The sequence below is a fragment of the Amblyraja radiata genome, chromosome 9 (genome assembly GCF_010909765.2).
Source record: "Amblyraja radiata isolate CabotCenter1 chromosome 9, sAmbRad1.1.pri, whole genome shotgun sequence".
Taxonomy (NCBI): domain Eukaryota; kingdom Metazoa; phylum Chordata; class Chondrichthyes; order Rajiformes; family Rajidae; genus Amblyraja; species Amblyraja radiata.
The window spans coordinates 47,076,514-47,102,453 of record NC_045964.1 but is presented as its reverse complement, the minus strand read 5'-3'; the positions used below and the strand labels follow the sequence as shown (position 1 = coordinate 47,102,453).

General features: G+C 38.2%; 1 protein-coding gene across 2 annotated transcripts in view; it reads right to left on the bottom strand.

Annotated features, from left to right (window-relative positions):
• Positions 1–4,480: 4,480 nt before the first annotated feature.
• Positions 4,481–25,940, bottom strand: part of trim9 (tripartite motif containing 9) — a 72,987-nt gene continuing 51,527 nt past the window's right edge. Inside the window, exons 6-11 of one of the 2 annotated variants that reach the window (XM_033027333.1) lie at positions 22,446–22,603; positions 16,715–16,853; positions 16,211–16,234; positions 10,129–10,432; positions 8,849–9,011; positions 5,877–7,136 (exon numbers count right to left, since the gene is read on the bottom strand). In XM_033027333.1, the coding sequence (XP_032883224.1) occupies positions 7,053–7,136; positions 8,849–9,011; positions 10,129–10,432; positions 16,211–16,234; positions 16,715–16,853; positions 22,446–22,603 (872 nt within the window). In that variant the 3' untranslated portion in view covers positions 5,877–7,052. Of the gene's footprint in view, positions 7,137–8,848; positions 9,012–10,128; positions 10,433–16,210; positions 16,235–16,714; positions 16,854–22,445; positions 22,604–25,940 lie in introns of both variants that reach the window. The other variant, XM_033027334.1, reaches the window with a different exon arrangement.

Below are 25,940 nucleotides of genomic sequence, written 5' to 3'. Positions count from 1 at the left end.
AATCGTACTGTAGGACTTGTCGAGGAACGACTCCGTTTCTCGGACGAACCGGAGGTCATCCACTTGCTTCTCCAGTTCCCCAACACGGCCCTTCAGGAGCTCTACCTGGATGCACTTCTCGCATTTGTAGCAGCCAGAGGCACCAGCGGTGTCCTTGACCTCCCACATACTGCAAGCATCGCACTGAATCAGCTTGCCTGACATCTCCTTCTTTCGTCTCTACCTCTCAAGCATATTGCGTGGTCTCCTCTCCGAAGACTCTCGAGCCAAAGACTCACACTTCCCTCACAAGGCCGCTCACTCACTGCCGCTCGCTAAGAGCCGTCTTGCTTAAATTGACTGATAAATTGCCTGATTTACCAATTTACAAACCAAATTCCTCAGTTTTCAACTGTTTTCCCGGCACGACTCACTTCTCTCCTCCCACTTGGGCTAGAGCCAATCAGTCGTATCTCTTGCTAAACTCCTGCTGCTGTTGCTCCCAAAACTACAGCAGTTCTGAGTAAAGTTTGCCTGTCCTTGGCCTCTACTTTAACTGTAAATGCTGTCTGTGGGCTGTACTTTGTGAGGGGCATAGTCATTCAATACAGTAGCAATCAAATTAAAGCATAAAAAGAAGTTTTATTTGACACCTAATTCACTTTCATATCTTCAGTATTAAAACAGTTATGGCCATTTTCATAATCGGAAATTAGCATCTTGTTCCCTATTGCTTTTCCATTGACTTAGTTAACACAAAAGCTGTGATTGAGGACAGTCAAAAGCCCATAACTTTCTTAAAAATTAAAAGAACTGAATGACATTTTCAGTTATTATAGATTGAAGCATTCTGAAACAAATATAAAACATCTTACTTGGATGACATGAAATTAAAGCATATAATTAGTTAATTACCTAATTGTAGCTAATTACAAAATTGACCGTTGTGACGGAAATAGTAATAAACACCCAGACTGCCTTGAAAATTCAAAAATGTGATATTCTCAAGATCAGAACTTTAATATTATTGTATTATATGCTGTAAGTCCGTAACAGATAGGTAAATAAATTACAATTTCAAGCAATAGACCAAGTCTTTATGGAGATAATCAGTTGCTAGCTGGTACATTTGCATATCATAATCAGAAGCATCATCATACTCCTCAGATTGTAACCAATAAGCAACTCTGTACACCTTGTTTTTCCTCAACGTTTCAATTTTGGCATTGTAAACTACGAGTTTTTGCTCTTCAAACCATACATGACATGCCTTTCTGCCCACTACTTTCCCATTTACAATGTCCTGTAGATTCCATTTCTTAAGAGAAGGATTTATTTTTTAAATAGCCTAAGTATCCAAATAACAAACTAATCCCATTCACACAAGAATTTACAATATAACATGATTTCTAAATCTCACTGTCATTAATTTATATCCCAGATGGAAGGAATTTAATGTTTAATTTCCATAAATTAATCTAGAAACATCCACCCAAAATATAATCAAATTATTGTTTTTTGCACAATACATGTGACTCAAACTATTGTGAATATTTAGTTTAAAAATAATGATCATGGAGAGAGAAGAACACAAAATATAGACAATTTAGACGGCTTATCTCCCAAAAAAATGGGCATTTTAATCATCTTGCTTCTGGAACGCGATCGATTGGAACGTTGCATTTGCGGTGAATTTGAACCCCATATCGGCAGGAAAAACACTGCCGGTTCGTATGGGCCCATCCCAAGAAGCAAGATTATATGTAAAATACACAACTTACACTTTGTTTCGTCCCGTTCTTGCGATCCGTCACGTTGTAGGCGTTGAGGGCGTTAGAAGTCACTTTTTATTTTAATCCAAATATTAAATTGTCCAGCGATTTTTTTTTTTTAAATATAGCGCGAATAGGAGGCGGATCGATTTTTCTGCAGCAGCTAGCAGCCCGAGGAGGTGCGCCTCCGATAGGCAGTACAAAACGCCATTTTAATCCCGCCCCCCCCCTCAAAGGCGCCAAAGTCACGCACATGGCCAGTGGCAGAACTGCAGCGCCGCTGAAGGTAAGTTTTGTAACATCGCTAAATACAGAATCGCCCTTCGACACCGCTCGCACGCCGACTAAGATACCCCATTTAAGCTGCTCCCAGATACGTAGCACCTATTTCTATAAACCTTTCCTATCCATGTAACAGACAAAATGTCATGTCTGTTTACCGCCTTTCAAAAAGGAATTTTGGTGGTCATTTTGGTTTTTCCTCTCCAATTACAATACTGAATACGCTATATTGGGATGAATACGGGAGTTGGTACATAAAATGAAGCACGGCTTGAGATTGAAGTAAAGAACAGGGTTCTTTAAAAACACGACGGTGCGAGGCATCGGATATGGCAGAATCATATGCGTGCTGGGGAGATACGAGTGAAGTCAGTTATTAGTCCGATAGAATACATTGGAAATGCCTCTGAAGGCAAATGGCAATATATCCAAAATACCATGGCCTAGTGGAAGATGAGGTAAATAATCTTGTTGTTGATGGGACTAGACATGAGATCATGGTGAATCTACGAGTGTGACAAAGTATGGGTGAGATTTCATCAAAGAATATAAAAAATCTTCAGGGCCATTTTAATCAGGTGCTATCAGGGATGGTTTGATGTAGTCAATCAGAGACCAGAGGAAACAGTTGATACATGCATGAACAGACTGAAGATACTCCCCAAAAGGTGTGTTTTCCATTCCTTTATGAATTAGGTACTGCAAGATCACTTGTTATGAGATGTGCTTTGGGTTTGAGTTTAATTTAAAACGGTACTGTAATGTAGATACTGCGTATTGAATAGCTGCTATTATGGAGATAATATTTAAAAATAAATAATTTTCATTCAGAGCATTCTGAAGTGCAAGCCATGGAAATGGTCCACAGAAATAGTAATGGCAGCATGCCATTAGCTTCACTGCAATGCACAGATGCTACAAGAGTGTTCAGCAAAAACTAGTGATCTAGTGGAAAAGGCAGAAAGTAGGAAGTCTTTCCAGAGATATTGTAAATCCTGCCTAACCAAATACTATTCAAAATGGCCCTTTGTTATCGTTATCACAGGTTGGGTATGTTGCATGTGAGTACATGTACCTGAAGAAATTAACTGTTGATGAAAACTGCCTAACCTATTGATGAACTGCCTAACCTGTTTCCCACAGATATCAAGGAGCAAGTGTCATGTAATTCCTGTTTCCCTCAGATATCAAGGAGCAAGAATTGGATAAGATGCTGGGTGTGGGAATATTGAACAATATTTGAACCTTGCATTCTATGCACTTTTATGTCTTCTCCAGTTATCACTTCCAGCCTTGCCTACTATCTCCACCCTCCCCTTCTCCCACCTGATTTATCTGCCAATTAATCTCTCCTTACTCGGATCCACCTATCAGTCACCAACTCTTGTCTCACCTCTTCCCCTCATCTCTTTCGAGAGTTAAATTTCCTCTATGTAGTTTTGCCTTAAAGAATATTCAAAGACTCTGACCCTAGAAGAAGAGACAAAGACTCATGATCCCCTTATAGTCCCTGCCAATGTGTAAATTCAGTGAAGTGGAACTTCTAAAGAATGTCCAAACAATGAGGCACAGCAGGCCATGCTGCCATGTCCCTCTTGCATGAAGGTTTCGTGCAAGGGCAGATCCCTATTTAGTTTCAGATTATGGAATATGCATAGACAATGACAAAGATTACAAGATGGACAAAATATTTCAACCTGATTGTTCAGAAAAATAAATTTTTGGACATGAACATTTTTTTAATTCAATCAAACATTCATAATTATTTTATATGTTTACGAAGGAACTGCAGATGCTGGAAAAATCGAAAGTAGACAAAAAATGCTGGAGAAACTCGGCGGGTGAGGCAGTATCTATGGAGAAAACGAGTAGGCAACGTTTTGGGTCGAGACCTTTCTTCAGACTGATGGGTCGAGACCCTTCTTCAGACTGAAGAAAGGTCTCGACCTGAAACGTTGCCTACTCCTTTTCTCTATAGATACTGCCTCACCCGCTGACTTTCTCCAGCATTTTTTGTCTACTTACAATTCTTTTATATAATCTTTTATGTTTATCTTATCAGCAAAAAACAAGCAGTTTTTCCAAAAGAGGTAAATTGAGAAGCAGTGTTATAATTTATAAAAGTTTATTGGAACAGCAAACAGGAGCAATTTCATCATCCATAACAGTAAGCAATGTAGCCAGTTTGCTGTATGGTCATGGGCTCATATTACAATATGCTACAAGTCTAGTAAGCTTGATAAAGTACTGATCAACTGTGAAAAATGAGAAATTTGTGGTCCAGCCAAAATACAGATTGTTGTTGACCAGCAACGGTATTAATGAATTATGAACTTTGACAAACCAGAAAAATATACTGGGAAGATAAATAATGAGATTATACAATTATGACATTAAGAATGAACAAATTGTTACATTCAAATAAGACCAAAACATTAGAGTTTCATGTTTTCTTTTTCCTTTTAATTACTGCTCTTTTTGAAGCTACAACCCCTTCATCTAAATTCCTGTTTGACGCGATTGGCACAAAAGGATTTTAGCAACTGAACTTTTCACGCCGTTGTTGCGATGGTCTGGAAATCCTTCTAAATGGATAACTAGCTGTTTACAATTCTAACATGCAGCATGCATATGTTATCAGCACTTCGATACAAGACCTTATTTAGAATCAAAATTAAGGTTCTGAAGGTTAAACAGTGTTGCATTGTCCTTTTAAAATAATGCCTGGTTGTTTGGATTACCAATCAGTTTTATATTCATGTTTGAATTGCTTAATAATTTTAAGAATTTGTACTTTCCTGAGCAGATGAGTTGCTAAACAGTTTGTTTTCTGAAAACAATTTGAGTGCCAATCAGCCAGCACTTTTAATACGTAACAATTTTTATGCTTTGTTGTACTAAGTACATGCTGGAGGAGCTGCACAATTTAGTCAGCTTTGAAAGTTCTGTTCCACTGTAGCCAAAATAGGTGTTTTAATACTGTAAACTTAAGTAGGAGAATGACCATGCTGAAGCTTGACCTGACCTGAGATTTAAATTATTTGAATGAATGAAAATCGAAATACATTAAATTTCTGTACATGAGGGTACGGTAATGGGAAGAAATGTCAAGTAATCTAACACTACAATGTGTATAAATCAGTCAACTTCCAAAATTCCGTTCCAATGGAACCTAAAAACTACATGTCCTCCCGTATGTCTGTAATTGGAACCAAATTTTGGAAATGGAGTGGGGGCCATGTGCTCTGTTATAGCACTACCAGTGAAAAATACATTTCTAGGCTTGTACTTTTAAATAATTAATGTATACATACTTAGATATCTATTAAATCATTTTAAAAGGTAGAAAATCCCAGTGATAAATAACTTCCAGAATAGGATTGAAAACTTGATTAACGAAGCTGAGAGAACTTAAGAAAAGCAGAACATGTTTCTGCGATGGTGAAATTTAAAATTTAATGCAGAGTCATGGAAAGTAAAAACGTTTGGATTGTAGAATTAGAGGCAAACTTAACTCTCACAATGTTAAATATAATCCAGGAACAATGAGTCTTGGCCGTTTATACATACGTCTATAAAGGCACCAGAATAAGATGATAAAATATCAAAACAAGCAGTATTGCTTGCCTTATAACAAAGGTACAGAATAATAAAAGCAGTTTACTACTCTTATCAACCACTTTTTTGGCTTCAGCTATGGCATTTGTGAAGAAGCCCTTGAAGGTGACAAGAAAGGTATATAAAAAAAAGCAATAGCATGCGACTTGAATCATGTTCATATTGTAAGGAAGTACCAATGTTCTATTTAAAACATGGAAAGATAAGGAGAAATACTTCCAAAAATAGTAGTGATTTTCAAAAATGTATTGGGTACATACTTGGGAAAAGTGTGGGAAAATACCAGTGGATTGGGAAAACTGGATCTCTTTCAAAGCCAGCATAAACCAATAAGACCGACAGTGTGATAATGATTCTATGATCATGCTTATCGCCTTGCATAATAATAAATGTATCCCATTTGTAATGGATATGTATTTTGTTAATCAAGACTTATCCTCATTCACTAGCCAAAGACCATATTCAGGCTACAGCACAATAGAAATTATGGGAGAAAAACTACACGTTTCACCCACTAGCCAAAGCATTTTAGTTTATTAAAAAAACAGATTTTTGAAGAATTGTACTTCCTAAAAACACCTTAAACCAATTCTGATTTTCTTTTATCTGCCCAGCCTAATAATGCGATTGTCAATGTTCCCATTTACTTGAGAACGTGTGTACTAAAATTTGAAGTTCATTCACGGAATAATCCAAATATAAACCAATTATTGGCCAATGTTTTACAAACTGTATATTCACATTCATTGATGTAATGATCCCACTAGGTTTGATATTGGAATATATAAGACTATTTTTAAAAGTTAGTGCTCAATATCCAATATAATAAAATCTGTGAGAATTTCCTGATAATTGGGCACCTGAAGCACTTAACATTGCAATCTGAGCAGGAATTTGAATGGCAGTAGACAGATTGCCCATTGATAATTCAAACAACTGTTTTGGAATGGTGTTATATATCTATTCAAAGGCAACAGGGCAGGATAAATCCTGAAGGTTAATAGCAACTGTGAATACCTTGCAACGTAACTGCTTGCAAATACAGCACTTTCAACAATTGCATTGCACGGCATTGTTCTTTTTCATTCTAATTAATGATAGTAGCTAAATTTGTGCACAGCAATTAAAGCAGCACAAAAAAAAAGACATTATATTACTTTAGGCTTCATCAAAGCTTTTACAATTTTAGTTAGCACACAAAGCGTCAAAGTAACCACATGTTCTGGTAATAATCATGTACGTCACAACTGTAGTGTAGTTAACTATTTTTGGTTTTCCTCCAGTCATTAAGCACCAACTAACAAACTTGTATCAAGAGATGTTGAATCCTTTAAGAATCTTAGCAGTGTACAGTATTGCTGTCACTTGGGTCCCAAGCAAGTTTTTGCATAATGGCCAGAATTAGGATGTGCATTGGTCTCTTGTTGCATTATTAGCAACAGCAGCACCATAGTGAGGAATTTTCAAACCAGTGTGGAGTGTTACCTAAGAGAGAATGACAACATGACTAATGAAGTACAATTTGTATTATTTTTGCTTGTCATTTAACAACCAGTACTAATAGTAAAAATTGCCATTAAGCAGTAGATGAGACACTTAGAACATACTTGTCCATAGCCAGGGACTATATCTAGAATTGGACAGCACAGGTACTGGCCCTTTGACCAACATTATGTCTGTACTAAACATGATGTCAAGTTAAATTAATCTCCTCTGTCTGCACATGATCCATACTTCCTCCACTCCCTGCCTATGTGTCTATCTAAAAGCCTCTTAATCGCTACTATCATATTCACCACCAACCCAGGCAGCATGTACCACGCACCCATCAGTCTGTCTCTGTCTCTGTCTGTCTTGGCCTGCACATCTGTAAACTCTGTCCCTCTTGATCTGTAAAGTGGAGGAGGAGGCAGTGATGCTATTATTTTCTGATCCATGCATTTACAGGTTTTTTTTTTCTCTTGGGCATAATACATAAAGCATAATGTGTCAAAAACATCATGGAATTTATAGAAATAACATTTTACATGAAATGCAACAACTAACTGGGACTGATAGTTCAAAACCACTCTAATTTAACACAACACTGGCAATGGAAATCAAAGAGATGGATGACTTACATCCCTACTGAATTGCCAGATTTGTGACTGTATTGTCCAGATTTGCATAGATTTAGAAACTTCAATAAACGGCAAATAAATTTAAAATGATAACTTATGCAGGTGTATGGTGGAGAGCATACTGATTGGTTGCATCAGGCCTGACACAGAAGCCCAGGACCGAAGGCTGCAGAAAGTAGGAAAACACTGCCCTGTCCATCATGAGTATTGAACTCCCCATCATCAAAGAGATCTACAGGAGGTCCTGCCTTAAAAAGGCAGTTAACATAATCAATGACCCACACCACCCCGGCCATGCTCTCATCCCGCTGCTACCATTCAGAAGGTACAAGAGCAAGAGCTGAGATCAAGTACAGCTTTTTCCCAGCAGCCGTTATTTTCATCTTACAGACCGATATATACCCTGCCACAAACCTGAGTGAAATAACAATGCTGTGACTGTAAAATTTATATATTCCAGCCATTCTTTTTCTTTGATTTGTTTAAAGATGCATATGTGCATGGACAACTTCCTCATTTTTTAAATATTTATTTTTAATGCATCCTGGATGGCTCACACAAGGCTGAAAATCATTGCACATCACTTAACAGCCTCGAGAAGCTGTAGTGATTGGCCTGCCTGGACCACTGTGATCTTTTTAGTGACAGCATTCCAACAGTCTCATTCTAGAGAGAGTTCCATGGTTTAGATCAAATGTTAATTGGCTGATTGAAAGATACAGCATGGAAACAGAATATTCGACCAAGTCCATGCAGACCATCGATCTCCTGTTCATACTGGTACTATGCTATCTTACTTTTGCACCCATTCTCTACACACCAGGGGCAATTTATCGCGGCCAACTAACCTACAAACCTGCCGTTCTTGGAATGTGGGAGAAAACCAGAGCACTCAGATGAAGCCCATGTGGTCACCCCACACAGACAGCACCTGACGTCAGGATTGAACCCGGGTCTCTGGCATTGTGAGGCAGCTGTTCTACTAGCTGTGTCACTGTAATGTCCGAATGGCCATACAATGAAGGAATGATATTTCCAAGTCAGGAAAACATTCATGAATGACACTAAGGAACACACCTGCACGTTTCTATTCAGGCTTACTGCTGGGAAAAAGAGGCCTTCCAAGCCTTCAAAGGCAACCGGTCCCTGTAGTTCATCGTTAATGGAAAAGGTAAGTGTTCGTTTGTTGAAGTCCAGCAACACTCCAACTGTGACTCCTTTGGCAATGCCTCCCTCAGTTCTGGGGGGGGGGGGAGGAGAGAAAAATACTTATTTTTCGGTGCAAAAAATTGATTTGCGCAATTCCACCTGTTTTGTACATTTTGGATTATACTGCATAGAATAAACAAGATCAAATTATTCAGTGTAAATCAAAAGCTGCTTCCCATTCTTATTAATTTCTTCCAGACTATCTCATTGTACCAAATACTTTAACATTTTTAACATTTAACATTTAAATCAATTCTCCTGCCCAAGTTGAACCATCTCCACTAGCTTGAAATCTTGTGCAGACATTACATGGATACTTATATAGCTGGTCAGGATAATTTTGAATTTTCAGTTAAAAAGAAAATAAACAAACATGTATCTCTGCTGCCTTTGATTCAAAATATTGTTGAAGGCAGGGATGAAGCAGTTTGGATGGTGCCTGTCAGTTAAAGGAAGTTCAAGTATTCTCTTTAAATTAGATAGCAGCAGCCCAAAACAATGTTCTATGTCCCCAATCTAGTTGCAGATTCTTATCTCAGTACATAATTCATTAATTCAGAGACTTTGAGATACCCACTGCAATATTGAGACTCTTTAGCAATGTATTTTCTTTCTGTAATGAATTCTGTAACTAACAAAATCTGTTGGGTTGAACACAATATACACAATTTTCAAGGAATTAACTGCAATGAGCTCACTGGTCTTTTCTAAACCTTTTACATTTTTATTTTATAGACAATAAACTCAATGTGATTTAAAAAAAAAAACCTGTGTGGAACTTCTTACTGAGTGCATTGAACTAATTAACCCTTTAATGCTGATTAAAATGAAAGTTCATGTATGTCATTAAAGAGGAAGCCTCATCCTTAGTGACTTACAAAGGACAGCCACAATGAATCAGGAGCCTCTTTTTGCTTAAAACAAGAAATTAAGTTAATTTATGCTGTTTTTTTCTATATAAATGAAATTGAATTAGCAGGATTAGAGAAATTCAATCTTGGTTAATACTGACTGATTCAGCAATCTCTGCATTTTAACTCTTGAAGGTTGAACTGAGTTGCTAACTGTTAGCTCAATAAATCTTCTACGAAACTTCTGAAATTAAGGCCAGCATTTACTGGTTTAATGATAATTGTTTTTTACTTTACCTGTTAGTGTGAGAGTTGTAATGCATAAACCAGCTTCGGTTATTATCAACATACATTGCCCAGGCCTTATCATCCTTTCCTAACATGACATCTTTCAAGACATCTAAACGAGCCACACCAAAAGCAGGGTCAGGATGATTGTCGTAGCGGTCAATATTCAGCTCCCAATAATGGATACCTCTGGAAAATCCGGTGTTTCCTAGTACTACCCTGTCATCATAGCTGTTGCAGGTAACAGTGAGGTTGCCATTAGAGAACAGAATGTCAGGGTGAGCTGAACCTGAATCAAAAGCAAACCAGGCAACTGAAAGAGAAAATAAAAACATGCTTACTATGAATATAACATAATTCAGAATCAGATCAGAAATCGTGATTCAAGATCCATAAAATTTTAAGAAGACTTGCAATCTCACATTTTTGAAAGGAAGTTAAAATTCACTGAGACTGTAGAACTCTACTAATGCTCTTTGACTTGTAGAAACAGGCAGATTACTAATGCCCATGAACATAGTATTGAAAGTACTTAGGGTAAATTATAGGCCATTTACAATTAATGATTTTTATCATGAATCGAAACAAACTGTTAGAAATATTCACCAGATCAGGCAAACCCACAATGAAAATGAACACCTGCCTAACCAAAGTATTTCTGAAATGTTAACTTTTCATTCAGATTTTCACCATCTGCAGTAATATTATTTTAAGGGTTTTTTTTTTTGTTCTAATGCCAATTTCTAATTTGCATTGAAGTTTAACCACAAATAATTTATCTTCCTGAAAGTTTAAAAATAAAATGACAAATATAACTTTATATACTGAGCAAAGTCAAGTAACTTTCTATTCATCGTTACTCAAAGATTATAAACCAGCTTTGCAGTTTTATGTCTCGGCTGAATAATTCCAACTGTTACTATCCCAAGTGTCGTGATCTCTTTTGGACTGACATCACAGGAAACTCGGGAAGATTCTATAATCTTCAAAATGGTTAGCAGTTAAAAAAACATATTTTAGATTTCTGGTAATTGAAAAATAAAGAAAACATGCATATACACGAAGAGTCACAACAATAATGTACTGTAACACTTGGTACACTTGAAGAACTGATTTCTTGGTATGGATAAAATATAATGGACACTACAAATTATAGAATCAAGCTTCATTGATCAACAGATTATAGTGCATTACAATAAAAGTCCAGTTTGAAAATACTTCAAAGTTCTTGTTTCCACCTTTTATGGTGGAGCTGGGCAAGTCTTGAACATTTAAATGCCTTGGTGTTTGCACTCAATGTTAGCAATCTTTCCATATATACCAGATCACTCAATGGAGGCTGTGGAATATCCTCCCCAAGTGTAGTTTGCAGCAGAAATTTGGCTGCATCTTACCTTTGCACCAGAAAGGAATAGACACCACAATAGTAACCAGTGGCTCTACAACTCAACCAATATCTATAAAGACCTGTGTCATTGCCCCAATGCTATTCTTAATCTTTCTTGCTGCAAAGTTGTAGTTTAACTCAACAAAACTCCCATGGAAGCAGAGCTAATTGGAAAATGTTCAACCTACAGTGACTACATTCCAGAACCACGGTCAACCGAAAATCAGCAGTTGAGCTGCATTATACAAATGACGCCAATCCTGTATATTGCTCAAGACTGAGCTCCAAAATATTGCGTACTGTTTTGCCAAAATATATGGCACGTTCAATACCCACGGGACCAAAGTCTCCACTGCACCGTGCAGTCTTTCAAAGAAACAAGTTTCGCAACAAAAATATTCCTGGAAAATATGCACCCATTGCCATTTATCAGGTATCCCTGGATCCATGTAGATGGATCAGGTCTAGCAGGTTCCCTTGCTGCTTGGATAAATGATGATCACTGGGACATAGTTGTGGCTTTATTTTCGATAAACAGCCCAAATGATTAAATTTAGTTCTAAAACTTGCTGTGGTAGGATCTATAGTCTTCTTACTCTGTTTTTTGCCCTAATACCTTATTGAGGAAATGTTCTTCCACTAATCAAAGGCAAACTTTTCTCGAATGTAACTTGCTGTGTAGCATTGATGATTTTAGAACACTGGGTACCAGGAATAAAAAAATCTGACATTCGCATGCTGAAATAATTTCCCACTTGGCAAAATAAGGGAATACCAAAAGGAAGACTGTTTTTTGAATAATTTTAATATGTCCTATCTTGACAGCAACAGAATGTCTGGCTGAAACACGATAGGATGTAATAATGTAAACCAAATAATTTCTGCAAGAGAAGAGAAACAAGGCAAAAATAGTTCAATTAAAGCATGGATATTCCTCTATTTTATCAATAATTTCAATAATTCCTTCAAAATACCTATAGTACTGAGAACATGCACTGCGGATGATCTCCGCAGAGGCACAGATGTGGCACTGGCTGTGGCAAAGCGATGGCAGAACGTCGTCTGACACGAGCGAACGAGCTGAGAACGATTTCCCTTACAGAATGAAACTTCTTTATTCCTGAAAGAATATCCTTTCTAGTTCTTCAATCAAATATCCACAATACTATCTCAGGCAGATATATCTATCATTACCCTTCCATATTTCATTCAAACCCTTCCATCCCTATCCTTTGACATTTCTCAAACAGGAAGGTATGAAGGAAAGGCTATCCTGACATTTGTAATCATAAATCTGAGGCATCACAACACGCTGTATACTGACTTACCTAAGGAACTGGATTCATGGTAGCATAACTGAGCTATTATTGGAATTCTGAGATAACCTTTTAAACTTTTGAATGATTTGTATTAGTTAAATATTGTTATAATTTCTAACTTTAAATCCTTTAGTAGTAAGGGAATAAGACTCGCTGGCAGTACTAATTTCTCTATTGCCAGCCTTCATAGGATAGTCTGGGAAACTGCATTTGACGTTGTGACCTGGCTCCCCAAATTACACTTGCAGCCGGACACAACATGCTTTCCTTTGAATGAATCTTATTGCCAAATGGACAAGCATCATTCAAGTATGGGCCTTTTATACTCAAAGCTGCATCTATTTACATAGGCCTTCATCTTGCACCTTGCAATGCCAAGTTCAGTCACCCGAGTCACCCTGGTTAAATGTAAGGAATTGAGGGATGAAAAACGTGAACAATAGAAGTCGGTAAAATTAAATAACTTGAGTCAGCATAAGCTGTAAAAATAGGATAGAAACTATTTTAATGGAATAAAATATTTTGATGACAAGAAAACTTAAGTTTTGTTTCATTGTTTTGTTCACTTTGAGTGTCATTGCAACAGCATGCTTCTTCTTTGGCTGTTGTCATAGTCTCCACAACCTTGTCATGCCGAGGAAATTAACCTGGATACACTCTTCTTCGTGATAGTTATGCCAAGATTTTGCATCAGCAATCCATAGAAATCATCCTGCTACTGGTTCAGAAAACCAGAGCTCTGAGGAATTGAAACAGTGCCTCAACAGAGTCAAAAAGTGGACTCCTCCTTACATGGATGTGAGATGAATAATGAGATGAGGGATGACGTGTAATGTTAATGCATGAGTCATTGGTATTGGGTAATGTGTGTGGTTGAGATGGAATAAGAACTAAGGTGGACACAAAACAGCAAGAATGCCAGAGAAAGAGCAGATGACAGAGACAGGGATGAGAGAGTTTTTCACTGAAAGTTTGATGAATGATATAGGTTTTAGGGGTATGAAGTTACCCTTTGTCTCTGTGGGAAACTTTCTGATTCCTAAGCCCTTCACAATCCTTCCTTACCAATGGCAGTTCTTCACAACCAACCAAACTCACTATCTCAGTAGGCAGAAGAAGACACTCAACAACAATGAAGATTTTTTTTTAATTTATTAATTTTTCATGATAGGCACATAACTGTCAAATCCAGCATTTATTGCCCATTCCTAATTGAGATTATGGCGAGCCAACTTCTTGATTTGCTGTAATCCTTCTGGTGAAAGTACATCATGCCATTAAGATGGGAGTTCCAGGATTTTGACTCATTGAAAATATTTCCAAGTCAGAAAGATTGTGAATTTTCTTAGTATCTGCTGCCCTTGCCCTTCTTAGTGGTAGGCGTCTTGTTTTGGTCAATACTGTAGGAGTGGACGTTGTGAGTAATTGTAATGCCATTTTGTAAGTGGTACTCGATGCATGGTTGGTACAAGGAATCAATATTTGGGGTGGTAGATGACAATCCAGTCAATAGCCTTGTCCTGGATGGCATCTGTTGTATTATTGGAGCTGCACTCATCTAAGTAAGTAGGGAGTATTCTGTTATACTTCTGCTTTGTGTCTTAGAGTTGGTGGGAAAACTGAGGTGTAAGGAAATGAGTTACTTACTGCATGGAATCCAGGCCCTGACCCACTATTTAAGTGGCTGGTGAGATTATGCCTCTGGCTAATGGTGAGCCATGATGTTAATATTTGCAATGGTAATGCAATTTCAATGTAGTGTGGTGGTTAGACTCCCTTGTCAAAGAAAGTAATTGACTGGTACTTATCTGACCATGTTCAAATGTTCTCTAGGTTGTGTGACATCATAAGATCATAAATGTTTGGAACATAATTAGGTCATTTGGTCCATCAAGTCTACTCTGCCATTCAATCATGGCTGATCAATCTCTCCCTCCTTACCCCATTCTCCTGCCTTCTCCCCATAACCTTTGACACCCCTACTAAGTTCCTTGAAAGTGGCAACACAGTAGTCAGGGGATGAAGTAGGTGTCTGAAACGCTTGCCTTCACCAGTCAGGGCTTGGGTCGTCATGTTACAACTGTACTAGTTGTTGGTGAGAACACATTCTGAGTATTTTGGGCAGTTCTGGCCACCCACTTTGAAGAAGTGATTAAGCTGGAAAGGGTGCTGGGGAGGGGGAACATTTATTTTTATGAACAGAGTAATGAGTGCTTGGAATGCACTGTCAAGAATGGTGGTGTGGTGGTGGAGGCAGATTCGATAATGGCATTTAAGAGACTTTTGAATAGGTATGTGGATATGGAGGGATAAAGATTTTGTGCAGGCAGATAAGAGTTGGCTTGGCATCATGTTCAGCACAGGTATCTTGTGTCGAAGGACCTGTTCTTGTGCTGTACTGTACTAAATTTTAAAAATTCATGAGTTGTAACCAGGACTGAAGGGCTTGAGTTAAACAGAAAGGCTGGACTTGCTGAGACCTTCCTCACTGGAGGTTCTAGTGTGATATATGGGCAAAACATTATCCATAACCTTTACAGTATTTCAGTATGTCAGAGAAAGTCAAGGTACTTGTGATGCATTGATAAATACAAAGATAGTAACGTAACAATATACAATTTATTGAAAAAGTTTGTGAAAGGTGATTTTTCTTAATTTTGTTCGGCATACAGCATCCTTTGTCATATTAACCCCACACCAACCTTAAACACAATTTCAAGGAATGTTGTCTACAATAACCCAAGAGGCTGCTGATGGCAAACTCGCTTATGAGAATATTCATATGTATTATTCACTGAATTATTCATGGAGTTGAACTTTTAGGTAGCTACACTTTCAAAGACTGGGTAGAACAATGGCAACTAAAATCACTGCTGAGCTTTCCATAAAAATCAATGCTGTTTATAAAGTACCCAGTGAATCATCAAGAGAACTCTCACTGGAAACATTCTCACTCTATTTTGTTTATATTATGACAAATCAACTATTCCCTCAATTTTAATCAGGAGGAAACTTTACTGTATGCCTACTACATAAACTGGATATTCTTTGTCTTCTATTTGCTGTGATATTAAATTATGGTGATATTGTAAGCCATCTGGCAATTGGGCTTGTGATGGTGAAGAAAAGTGTTTAGTGTAATCTGGGAAATTATTGAAAAATGCTGTTTTATGTTGCTAAGCACGTTGGAATGCCAGAAACGATAGTCTTTTAATTACACAGGTAGTTTATTTTTCTATACCACCAAAAATGACGAATTAACAATATTACCATGTCCTTTTGATATTTCATAGCTGCAAATATTACAAGTAGATAGCAGACAAACAAATAAGCAAGCAGTGACCAGGCCACTGAAGCAAGACAGTCATAATAGTAACTAACTTACACTGATTGTATGGACAGCTGATATCTGCAAAATACAATAAAGATTTCTTTTGAAAAAAGCCTTCCAGTGCTTGGCAAACAAATGCACCACTACACTTCATTTAGTTTCACAGAGTCTTTAAAACAATGCTGCAGTATTAAATGTCAATGGCACAATACAATAATTGTACAAAAATGTTTTGCCATACACTTGGTTTAGCTTGAAAGGTATTTAACATTTGTTTGTATATATATATATAATCTAAACAAAAGCTTTTTATAAATGACCAAAAGGCCAACTTTTCTTAAGGCCAAGGCATTAGCTTCTACAGTTAACAATCAATGAATGCGGGATGCTGCATATGACATTATTATCACACCCATACTTAGCACTAATTTGCTCCTTGTAGTGCTGCCTGAATATGTGACCTTTCTTTAAAAAATCAGCTATTTATATTTATTGATAGAAATCCAATAACTGGTAAATGTTTAAAATGTGTTTAAAGCATCTCTGTTGAATCCTCACCCTCTGAAGTCTGCAGTACAAGTGTCTTGCTGTATGGACCAACTCCTGCCTTGTTGAAAGCTTTCACTCGGGAGCTGTATGTACTGTTGAAATGTAGACCATCAACAGTGCACATTGTTTCTTTTCCAACATAGACCTCCTGTACGAGAAAAGCAGAAACAAAGTTAAAAAGATTAGCTTTGGTTGCACATCAATTTTTTGCCAGTGATGTTTAGTAAGTGGTCCAACTGAAAAATACTTTACAACTGCACTTTGATGTCCTGACTGAATTTTCCATCAATAGCTTCAACACTTGCAATTGACTTTTTTCCTCATGACTTAGCTATATTTGCTATATTCTAATATCCCCATTATTGCCAGCAGACTAATAAGATTATTTTTCAAATTCTGAAACAGACATGCTTTAATTAAAATTTTATATTTCCAATATACTGTAAGAAAAACCATTTGTTTGCAAGCATAATATACAATTTCCTTTGTCATTATGAGTTAAGCACAAACTTCATTGTACAAGTCATTAGGTTTTGTTTTATATGTATAAAACCCCAGTTAAAATCACATCCAATGAGTTCAAGATAGAAATCAAGATACACTTTATAGAAAGGAACACGGAACATTAGTTTTATGTTCTTATGTCCTTATGTTTTAAACCAATGTAGGAACAGAAATTACATAGGAATGGGGAGGGTAAAAGAATATAAATGCTCCTATCATGTAATTGTTATCTAATATAGATTCTACATTCAGATAGTTATGCTTTTTTTTGCCTTGCAAAGCAAAACTCTATATTCTACCTACAGAACTCTAATTCCTTTCTTATATTGATTTCTGTTGATTGATAAAATGAGCTGAAGGCTCTGAATGTGCACTGTTTCTTCAACCTGAGGATAATTTCACGATGGTACATGTGCACCAACAGCCAACTATTGTGTGCCGAGAGACCAACTTTGTGAAAAAATTTCAGAACAAATCAGTACTTGGTAAAAAGAAAATGTAATCACGTGATTTTGAATTATGTTTAATTTACATGATTTTGTAGAATGCTGATAGAATAAAATGGATTTTCAGCATATTCCTTTTGCCTAGGAATTTAAAAAAAAAAGGTAATTTAAATTCATTTTCAGTACTATATATTTATTTGCTGGAGTGGGCTCAGTGGGACAGGCAGCAGAGAAGGAATGGGTGACGTTTTGGGTCAAGACCCCTCTTCATACTGAGAGTCAGGGGAGAGAGAGTAGAGATATGGATGGGTAAGGTATGAAAACTACAAATGAAAGCAGATTATAGTAAGGAGATGTAGAATGGTTCATTGTTGGCCGAGGGGAAGATGATAATGATGCGAAATATGCGTTGGGCCTCACCCTGGCTGTGGAGGCCCAGGACAGAAAGGTCAGTATGGGAATGGGAGGGGGAGTTAAAGTGTTTAGCAACCCACAGATCACGTAGGCCTCGGCGGACTGAGCGGAGGTGTTCAGCTAAACAGTCGCCAAGCTTGCGCTTGGTCGCGGCGATATATATCACACTTGGAAAGCGGATATAGTAGATGAGGTTGGAGGAGGTGCAAGTGAACCTGTCTCACTTAAAAGGACTGTCGGGATCCTTGGATGGAGTAGATGAAGGAGGTATAGGGACAAGCGTTGCATCTCATGTGGTTGCAGGGGAAGGCACCTGGGGAGGGGATAAATTAGGTAGGAAGGGATGAGTTAACCATTAGGTGGGAAGGGATGAGTTAACCAGGGAGTTGCAGAGAAAACGGTCTGCGGAAAGGGGTGGGGATGGGAAGATGTGGCTAGTGGAGGTGGCGAAAATGTCAGCGGATTACGTGATGACAATGGGGACTCTGTCCCTGTTGCAACTTGGGGGAAGGAGAGCAAGAGCAGAGTTCATGAACCGAGGATATCCCCCAGCTCCACTCTTGCTCCCCCTTCCCCCCCATTTGAAAATATGCTTTTTTCCCCATTAGTATACTTAAATGGTACTACTAAATCAGCCTTCATGTTCATAGGATATCTTTCGTGTTTTTTGGAGAAATTGCAGAAATTAGTTGGCATCGGCAGTAAAAAAAGACATTCTAGCTAAGCCATGTTGTGCAACATGCATGTTACTTGTTTACACAAATCAAATTTACACCAATTGGTTATTTGCTAGTTTCATTAGAAAGTACAGGTCCACCATTGAATTTCCGGCAATTTGCTGCATGTGGCTGGAACTATAGAACTCTGGCCTGACCAGAGCTTGCAGTTCTGTTCCCATAGCCAACTTCCGCGGCCAATTGGCGGGTCGAATTCGCCCCCTCCGGCCCGGGCTCTGGAACTCCAGCCTGTCCAGTCAGCAGATCGGTTCCCATAGTTGACTTCCAAGGCCAACTTAGCGGGCCAGTATTCCATTCCTTCAGCGGCCTAGGAGGACCGTTCTGGTAGTGATTTCAAGGTAGTGATTGTGGGAGATTTCAATTTTCCACACATAGACTGGGAAACACATTCTGTAAATGGGCTGGATGGGTTGGAGTTTGTAAAATGTGTGCAGGATAGTTTTTTGCAGCAATACATAGAAGTACCTACTAGAGAAGGGGCGGTGCTGGACCTCCTGTTAGGAAATGAGACGGGTCAGGTGGCAGAGGTATGCGTTGGGGAACAGTTCGGGACCAGTGATCACAATACCATTAGTTTCAATATAATTATGGAGAGGGTCAGAACTGGACCTAGGGTTGAGATTTTTGATTGGAGAAAGGCTAACTTTGAGGAGATGCGAAAGGATTTATAAGGAGTAAATTGGGACATTTTGTTTTATGGGAAAGATGTGGAAGAGAAATGGAGTACATTTAAAGGTGAAATTTTAAGAGTACAGAATCTTTATGTCCCTGTTCGGTTGAAAGGAAATAGTAAAAATCGGAAAGAGCCATGGTTTTCAAGGGAAATTGGACACTTGGTACGGAAAAAGAGGGAGATCTACAATAATTATAGGCAGCATGGAGTAAATGAGGTGCTTGAGTATAAAGAATGTAAAAAGAATCTTAAGAAATAAATTAGAAAAGCTAAAAGAAGATATGAGGTTGCTTTGGCAAGTAAGGTGAAAGTAAACCCAAAGGGTTTCTACAGCTATATTAATAGCAAAAGGATAACGAGGGATAAAATTGGTCCATTAGAGAGTCAGAGTGGACAGCTATCTGCAGAGCCAAAAGAGATGGGGGAGATATTGAACAATTTATTTTCATCGGTATTCACCAAGGAGAAGGATATTGAATTATGTGAGGTAAGGGAAACAAGTAGAGTAGCTATGGAAACTATGAGATTCAAAGAAGAGGAAGTACTGACACTTTTGGGAAATATAAAAATGGATAAGTCTCCAGGTCCGGACAGGATATTCCCTAGGACATTGAGGGAAGTTAGTGTAGAAATAGCATGGGCTATGACAGAAATATTTCAAATGTCATTAGAAACGGGAATAGTGCCGGAGGATTGGCGTACTGCGCATGTTGTTCCATTGTTTAAAAAGGGATCTAAGAGTAGACCTGTTAGTTTGACGTCAGTGGTGGGCAAATTAATGGAAAGGATACTTAGAGATAATATATATAAGCATCTGGATAAACAGGGTCTGATTAGGAACAGTCAACATGGATTTGTGCCTGGAAGGTCATGTTTGACTAATCTTCTTGAATTTTTTGAAGAGGTTACTCGGGAAATTGATGAGGGTAAAGCAGTGGATGTTGTATATATGGACTTCAGTAAGGCCTTTGACAAGGTTCCTCATGGAAGGTTGGTTAAGAAGGTTCAATGGTTGGGTATTAATGGTGGAGTAGCAAGATGGATTCAACAGTGGCTGAATGGGAGATGCCAGAGAGTAATGGTGGATGGTTGTTTGTCAGGTTGGAGGCCAGTGACTAGTGGGGTGCCACAGGGATCTGTGTTGGGTCCACTGTTGTTTGTCATGTACATCAATGATCTGGATGATGGTGTGGTAAATTGGATTAGTAAGTATGCAGATGATACTAAGATAGGTGGGGTTGTGGATAATGAAGTAGATTTTCAAAGTCTACAGAGAGATTTATGCCAGTTGGAAGAGTGGACTGAAAGATGGCAGATGGAGTTTAATGCTGATAAGTGTGAGGTGCTACATCTTGGCAGGACAAATCAAAATAGGACGTACATGGTAAATAGTAGGGAATTGAAGAATGCAGGTGAACAGAGGGATCTGGGAATAACTGTGCACAGTTCCCTGAAAGTGGAATCTCATGTAGATAGGGTGGTAAAGAAAGCTTTTGGTGTGCTGGCCTTTATAAATCAGAGCATTGAGTATAGAAGTTGGGATGTAATGTTAAAATTGTACAAGGCATTGGTGAGGCCAATTCTGGAGTATGGGGTACAATTTTGGTCGCCTAATTATAGGAAGGATGTCAACAAAATAGAGAGAGTACAGTGGAGATTTGCTAGAATGTTGCCTGGGTTTCAGCAACTAAGTTACAGAGAAAGGTTGAACAAGTTAGGGCTTTATTCTTTGGAGCGCAGGAGGTTAAGGGGGGACTTGATAGAGGTCTTTAAAATGATGAGAGGGATAGACAGAGTTGACGTGGATAAGCTTTTCCCACTGAGAGTAGGGAAGATTCAAACAAGGGGACATGACTTGAGAATTAAGGGACACAAGTTTAGGGATAACATGAGGGGGAACTTCTTTACTCAGAGAGTGGTGGCTGTGTGGAATGAGCTTCCAGTGAAGGTGGTGGAGGCAGGTTCGTTTTTATCATTTAAAAATAAATTGGATAGTTATATGGACGGGAAAGGAATGGGGGGTTATGGTCTGAGCGCAGGTATATGTGACTAGGGGAGAATACGTGTTCGGCACGGGCTAGAAGGGTCGAGATGGCCTGTTTCCGTGCTGTAACTGTTATATGGTTATATGGTTACCTTTGGACTCCTCTCGGAGGCCGTGACCTCTGTTCGTCCAACAAAATGTTTAATCCAGAAAGGCTCTGGAACGAAGGTTGCCAGAAAATCGGTGGTGACTAACTAAATTTTGTCCGAATAATTTAGTAAATTTTAGCTCAACAATCTTAAACTTCATATAAATCTTAATGATGATGAAGAGAATACAATGAAATAAGTAACATAGGTAGTTCTGCTATAACATGATAGTTGTATTCCTAAAAAAAAAATGGTGTTCTAAAAAAACATAGTAAAGCCTTGTCAGTAGAGGAAAAGGGGTTAAAAATGAAGTTGTTTCTGATAGCAATATGTTTATATTTGTTACTGCAAACTAAAGGTCATATATTACATTGTTAAATAGAGTATCATTGTACGTCAGATGTGGTGGCCTTATCAATTTCAATGTCCACCCATGGTTAAAATGACAACTGTCTGCATGGAAACTTTTTTTTGTCCCATATAGTGTTTAAATCCAAGACAGCTTTTTTTCCTATATGTCAATTTCCAAAAGTAACTTTTGAGTGGTTCTCTGGTTCAATCAAAATCACCTTATAACCATTCAGCCCACGTAATACAAATAATGTTCCCTAATTTATCATGTGCATTATATTCAATTTGTATTATAACAGAACTACCCTGTGCAGCCATCATTCATTGCAAAAACTACTTGATCATTGGTTTCCGATCAAACATAATGCTTCTGTCATGTACTGAGATCTGATTTGTTAGGCACTTCTGTTTCCAACTAATCATATCACACACTTCCTTTTTCATATCTATTTCCTACCATATTTATTTTTCACAATACTCACTCTAAATTGGCCACCAATTCCATCATCCAGCTCCAGAATGTAGCCCTCCACTTGAACTAATGAAAGTGATGGTTGTTTCCAGGACAATGTAGCACTGTTGTTGCGCGTACCACATTCCTCCAATTGCAGGATTGGGGCTGATGGCACTGGAGAGGGAACTAAGCAGAAATTGTGTAATCTAGGAGACTACAGAAAATTATTCTCAACATGTCATCTCATGAAGTATCTGGATTTAGCCAGAGGGCCATTTGGCCTTCATTTAAGCCCACTTAGAATTTCAAAAACTAACTGCAAATCGGCTTTATTGTGATTGTTTCAATACATTTTGCAGGCTCAGTAATACCTATGCCATCCTAAATTTGTTTTGTGGAATGTGTGTATTTGGAAGTCATAATGACCTAATTATGACTGGTCTATGGCTCTCTGGTTAAGCCTTAAGTTTTCATTGTACAGTGCCCTCCATAATGTTTGGGACAAAGACCCATCATTTATTTATTTGCCTCTGTACTCCACAATTTGAGATTTGTAATAAAAAATCAAAAAAAATCACATGTGGTTAAAGTGCACATTGTCAGATTTTATTAAAGGCCATTTTTATACATTTTGGTTTCACCATGTAGAAATTACAGCTGTGTTTATAAATACTCCCCCCCCCCCCATTTCAGGGCACCATAATGTTTGGCTTCACAAGTCTTTGTAATTGCTCAGGTGTGTTTAATTGCCTCATTAATGCAGGTATAAGAGAGCGCTCAGCACAGAGTCTTTCCTCCAGTCTTTCCATCACCTTTGGAAACTTATTGTTGTTTATCAACATGAGGACCAAAGTTGTGCCAATGAAAGTCAAAGAAGCCATGATGAAACTAGGAAACAAGAATAAAACTGTTAGAGACATTAGCCAAACCTTAGGCTTACCAAAATCAACTGTTTGGAACATCATTAGGAAGAAAGAGAGCACTGGTGAGCTTGCTAATTGCAAAGGGACTGGCAGGCCAAGGACGATCTCCACAGCTGATGACAGAATAATTCTCTCTATAATAAAGAAAAATCCCCAAACACCTGTCCAACAGATCAGAAACACTTTTCAGGAGTCAGGTGTGGATTTCTCAATGACCACTGTCCGCAGAAGACTTCATAAACAGAAATACAGAGGCTACACTGCAAGATGCAAACCACTGGTTAGCCGCAAAAATAGGATGGCCAGGTTACAGTTTGCCAAGAAGTACTTAAAAATCAACCACAGTTCTGGAAAAGATCTTTTGGACAGATGAGACAAAGATTAATTTATATCAGAGTGATGGCAAGAGCAAAGTATGGAGGCGAAAAGGAACTGCTCAAGATCCAAAGCATACCACCTCATCTGTGAAACACAGTGGTGGGGGTGTTATGGCCTGGGCAAGTATGGCTGCTGAAGGTACTGGCTCACTTATCTTCATTGATGATACAACTGCTGATTGTAGTAGCATAATGAAATCTGAAGTGTATAGACACATCCTATCTGCTCAAGTTCAAACAAGTGCTTCAAAACTCATTGGCCGGCGGTCCATTCTCCAGCAAGACCATGATCCTAAACATACTGCTAAAGCAACAAAGGAGTTTTTCAAAGCTAATAAATGGTCAATTATTGAGTGGCCAAGTCAATCATACGATCTGAACCCAATATAGCATGCCTTTTATATGCTGAAGGGAAAACTGAAGGGGACTAGTCCCCAAAACACGCATAAACTAAAGATGGCTGCAATACAAGCCTGGCAGAGCATCACCAGAGAAGACACCCAGCAACTGGTGATGTCCATGAATCACAGAATTCAAGCAGTTATTGCATAGAAAGGATATGCAATAAAATACTAAACATGACTACTTTCATTTACATGACATTGCTGTGTCCCAAACATTACCGTTTGGGACACAATTTCAGTCCCCTGAAATTGGGGACTATGTATAAACACTGCTATAATTTCTACATGGTGAAACCAAAATGTATAAAAATGGCCTTTAATAAAATCTGACAGTGTGCACTTTAACCACATGCGATTTTTTTTCAATTTTTTATTACAAATCTCAAATTGTGGGGTACAGAGGCAAATAATTAAATGATGGGTCTTTGTCCCAAACATCATGGAGGGCACTGTATTATGTTGAAACAATTATAAATAGTTAAGAGGTTACCAATGCTATAAAATCCATACCATTTTATCTTTAAAACCTCTGTACTTAGTTGCAAGGTATAAATCAAACTGTTGCAATTAATTTATTTAAATGGAAATTATCATCATTTGTTTTTGAGATTACAACGAAGGAAAAAATAAGCATTTTAGTTGGAAAAGAAAGGTTTTTATTTAGCATTATTGGAAACTTCTAGACATTGAACATCAAAAGTGAAAACTGCAAAAGATGGCACAACATTCAAAATTATTTTGTTACTTCTCAGCAAGACACCTGCAGTCTGGCACTAATATATTAGGGGCCTTACACTCTATAAAATGAAGAGAAAATGGTTACCAACATAACGGGCATTAAAAACAAAGTCCACAAAGGAACCACGAATTCCAAAGTTGAACAGTTTATTTTAAAACAATGGTCTGAATTTAATTATTTATTTGGTCTCGTACAAGATGATGCTGACATCCAGAACATATTTTTCATACAATTTGGCTAAATGGTCACCTGTCAAAATTTCCAATACAGTATTTATTCCACCATGCACATATCATCGACTAATACAGGGGTCGGCAACCTTGTTCTGCATAGAGGCTGGGACGCATGTCTGTGATCAGATGGCGGGCCACAACTAACACGTGTACACATGGGTCCCGCTCCCATCCCGCCCCGGATGGCAGGTGTCAAATCACGTGTTCACAGAAGATAGACAAAAATGCTGATGAAACTTACTCAGCGGGTGAGGCAACCTCATGCAATCCTTGTATGTCTCACCCGCTGAGTTTCTCCAGCATTTTTGCCTACCTTTGATTTTTCCAGCATCTGCAGTTTTTTCTTAAACATGTTCACAGAAGGTGCGCGGCCGTGCCGGCGGATTTGCGCAGGATGCGGTACAGCCAGAGCTCGGCTGTGCTCGGGGCGGACGCTCGGCTGCACTCGGGGCGGGCGCTCGGAGGGCCGAATGATTACGGGGGGAAAATCCGCCTGCGGGCCGGATTATTTCGGGTTACGGACTGCATTCGGCCCGGGGGGCATAGGTTGCCAACCCCTGGACTAATACATTGATTCAGAGTCTTTAAATATAAATGCTATTTTCTAGATATTATTTTAAAAATTTTCATGGGAGAACAAGTGTATTGAAGATGAATGCCCTCAGAACAATTAAACTAATTTGTGTGACACTTTACATTTTAGTGGAGATTTTCTGAAAGAACTATTGGATAAAAGTAGTTCAACAATCATCAAAAAACCTCAATTCTGTGAATTGGGATACATCAGTTTTAAGAGTTGAATGGGTTGCACCCAGAGTTGTAAATTATATATTTAATATGTTAGAAA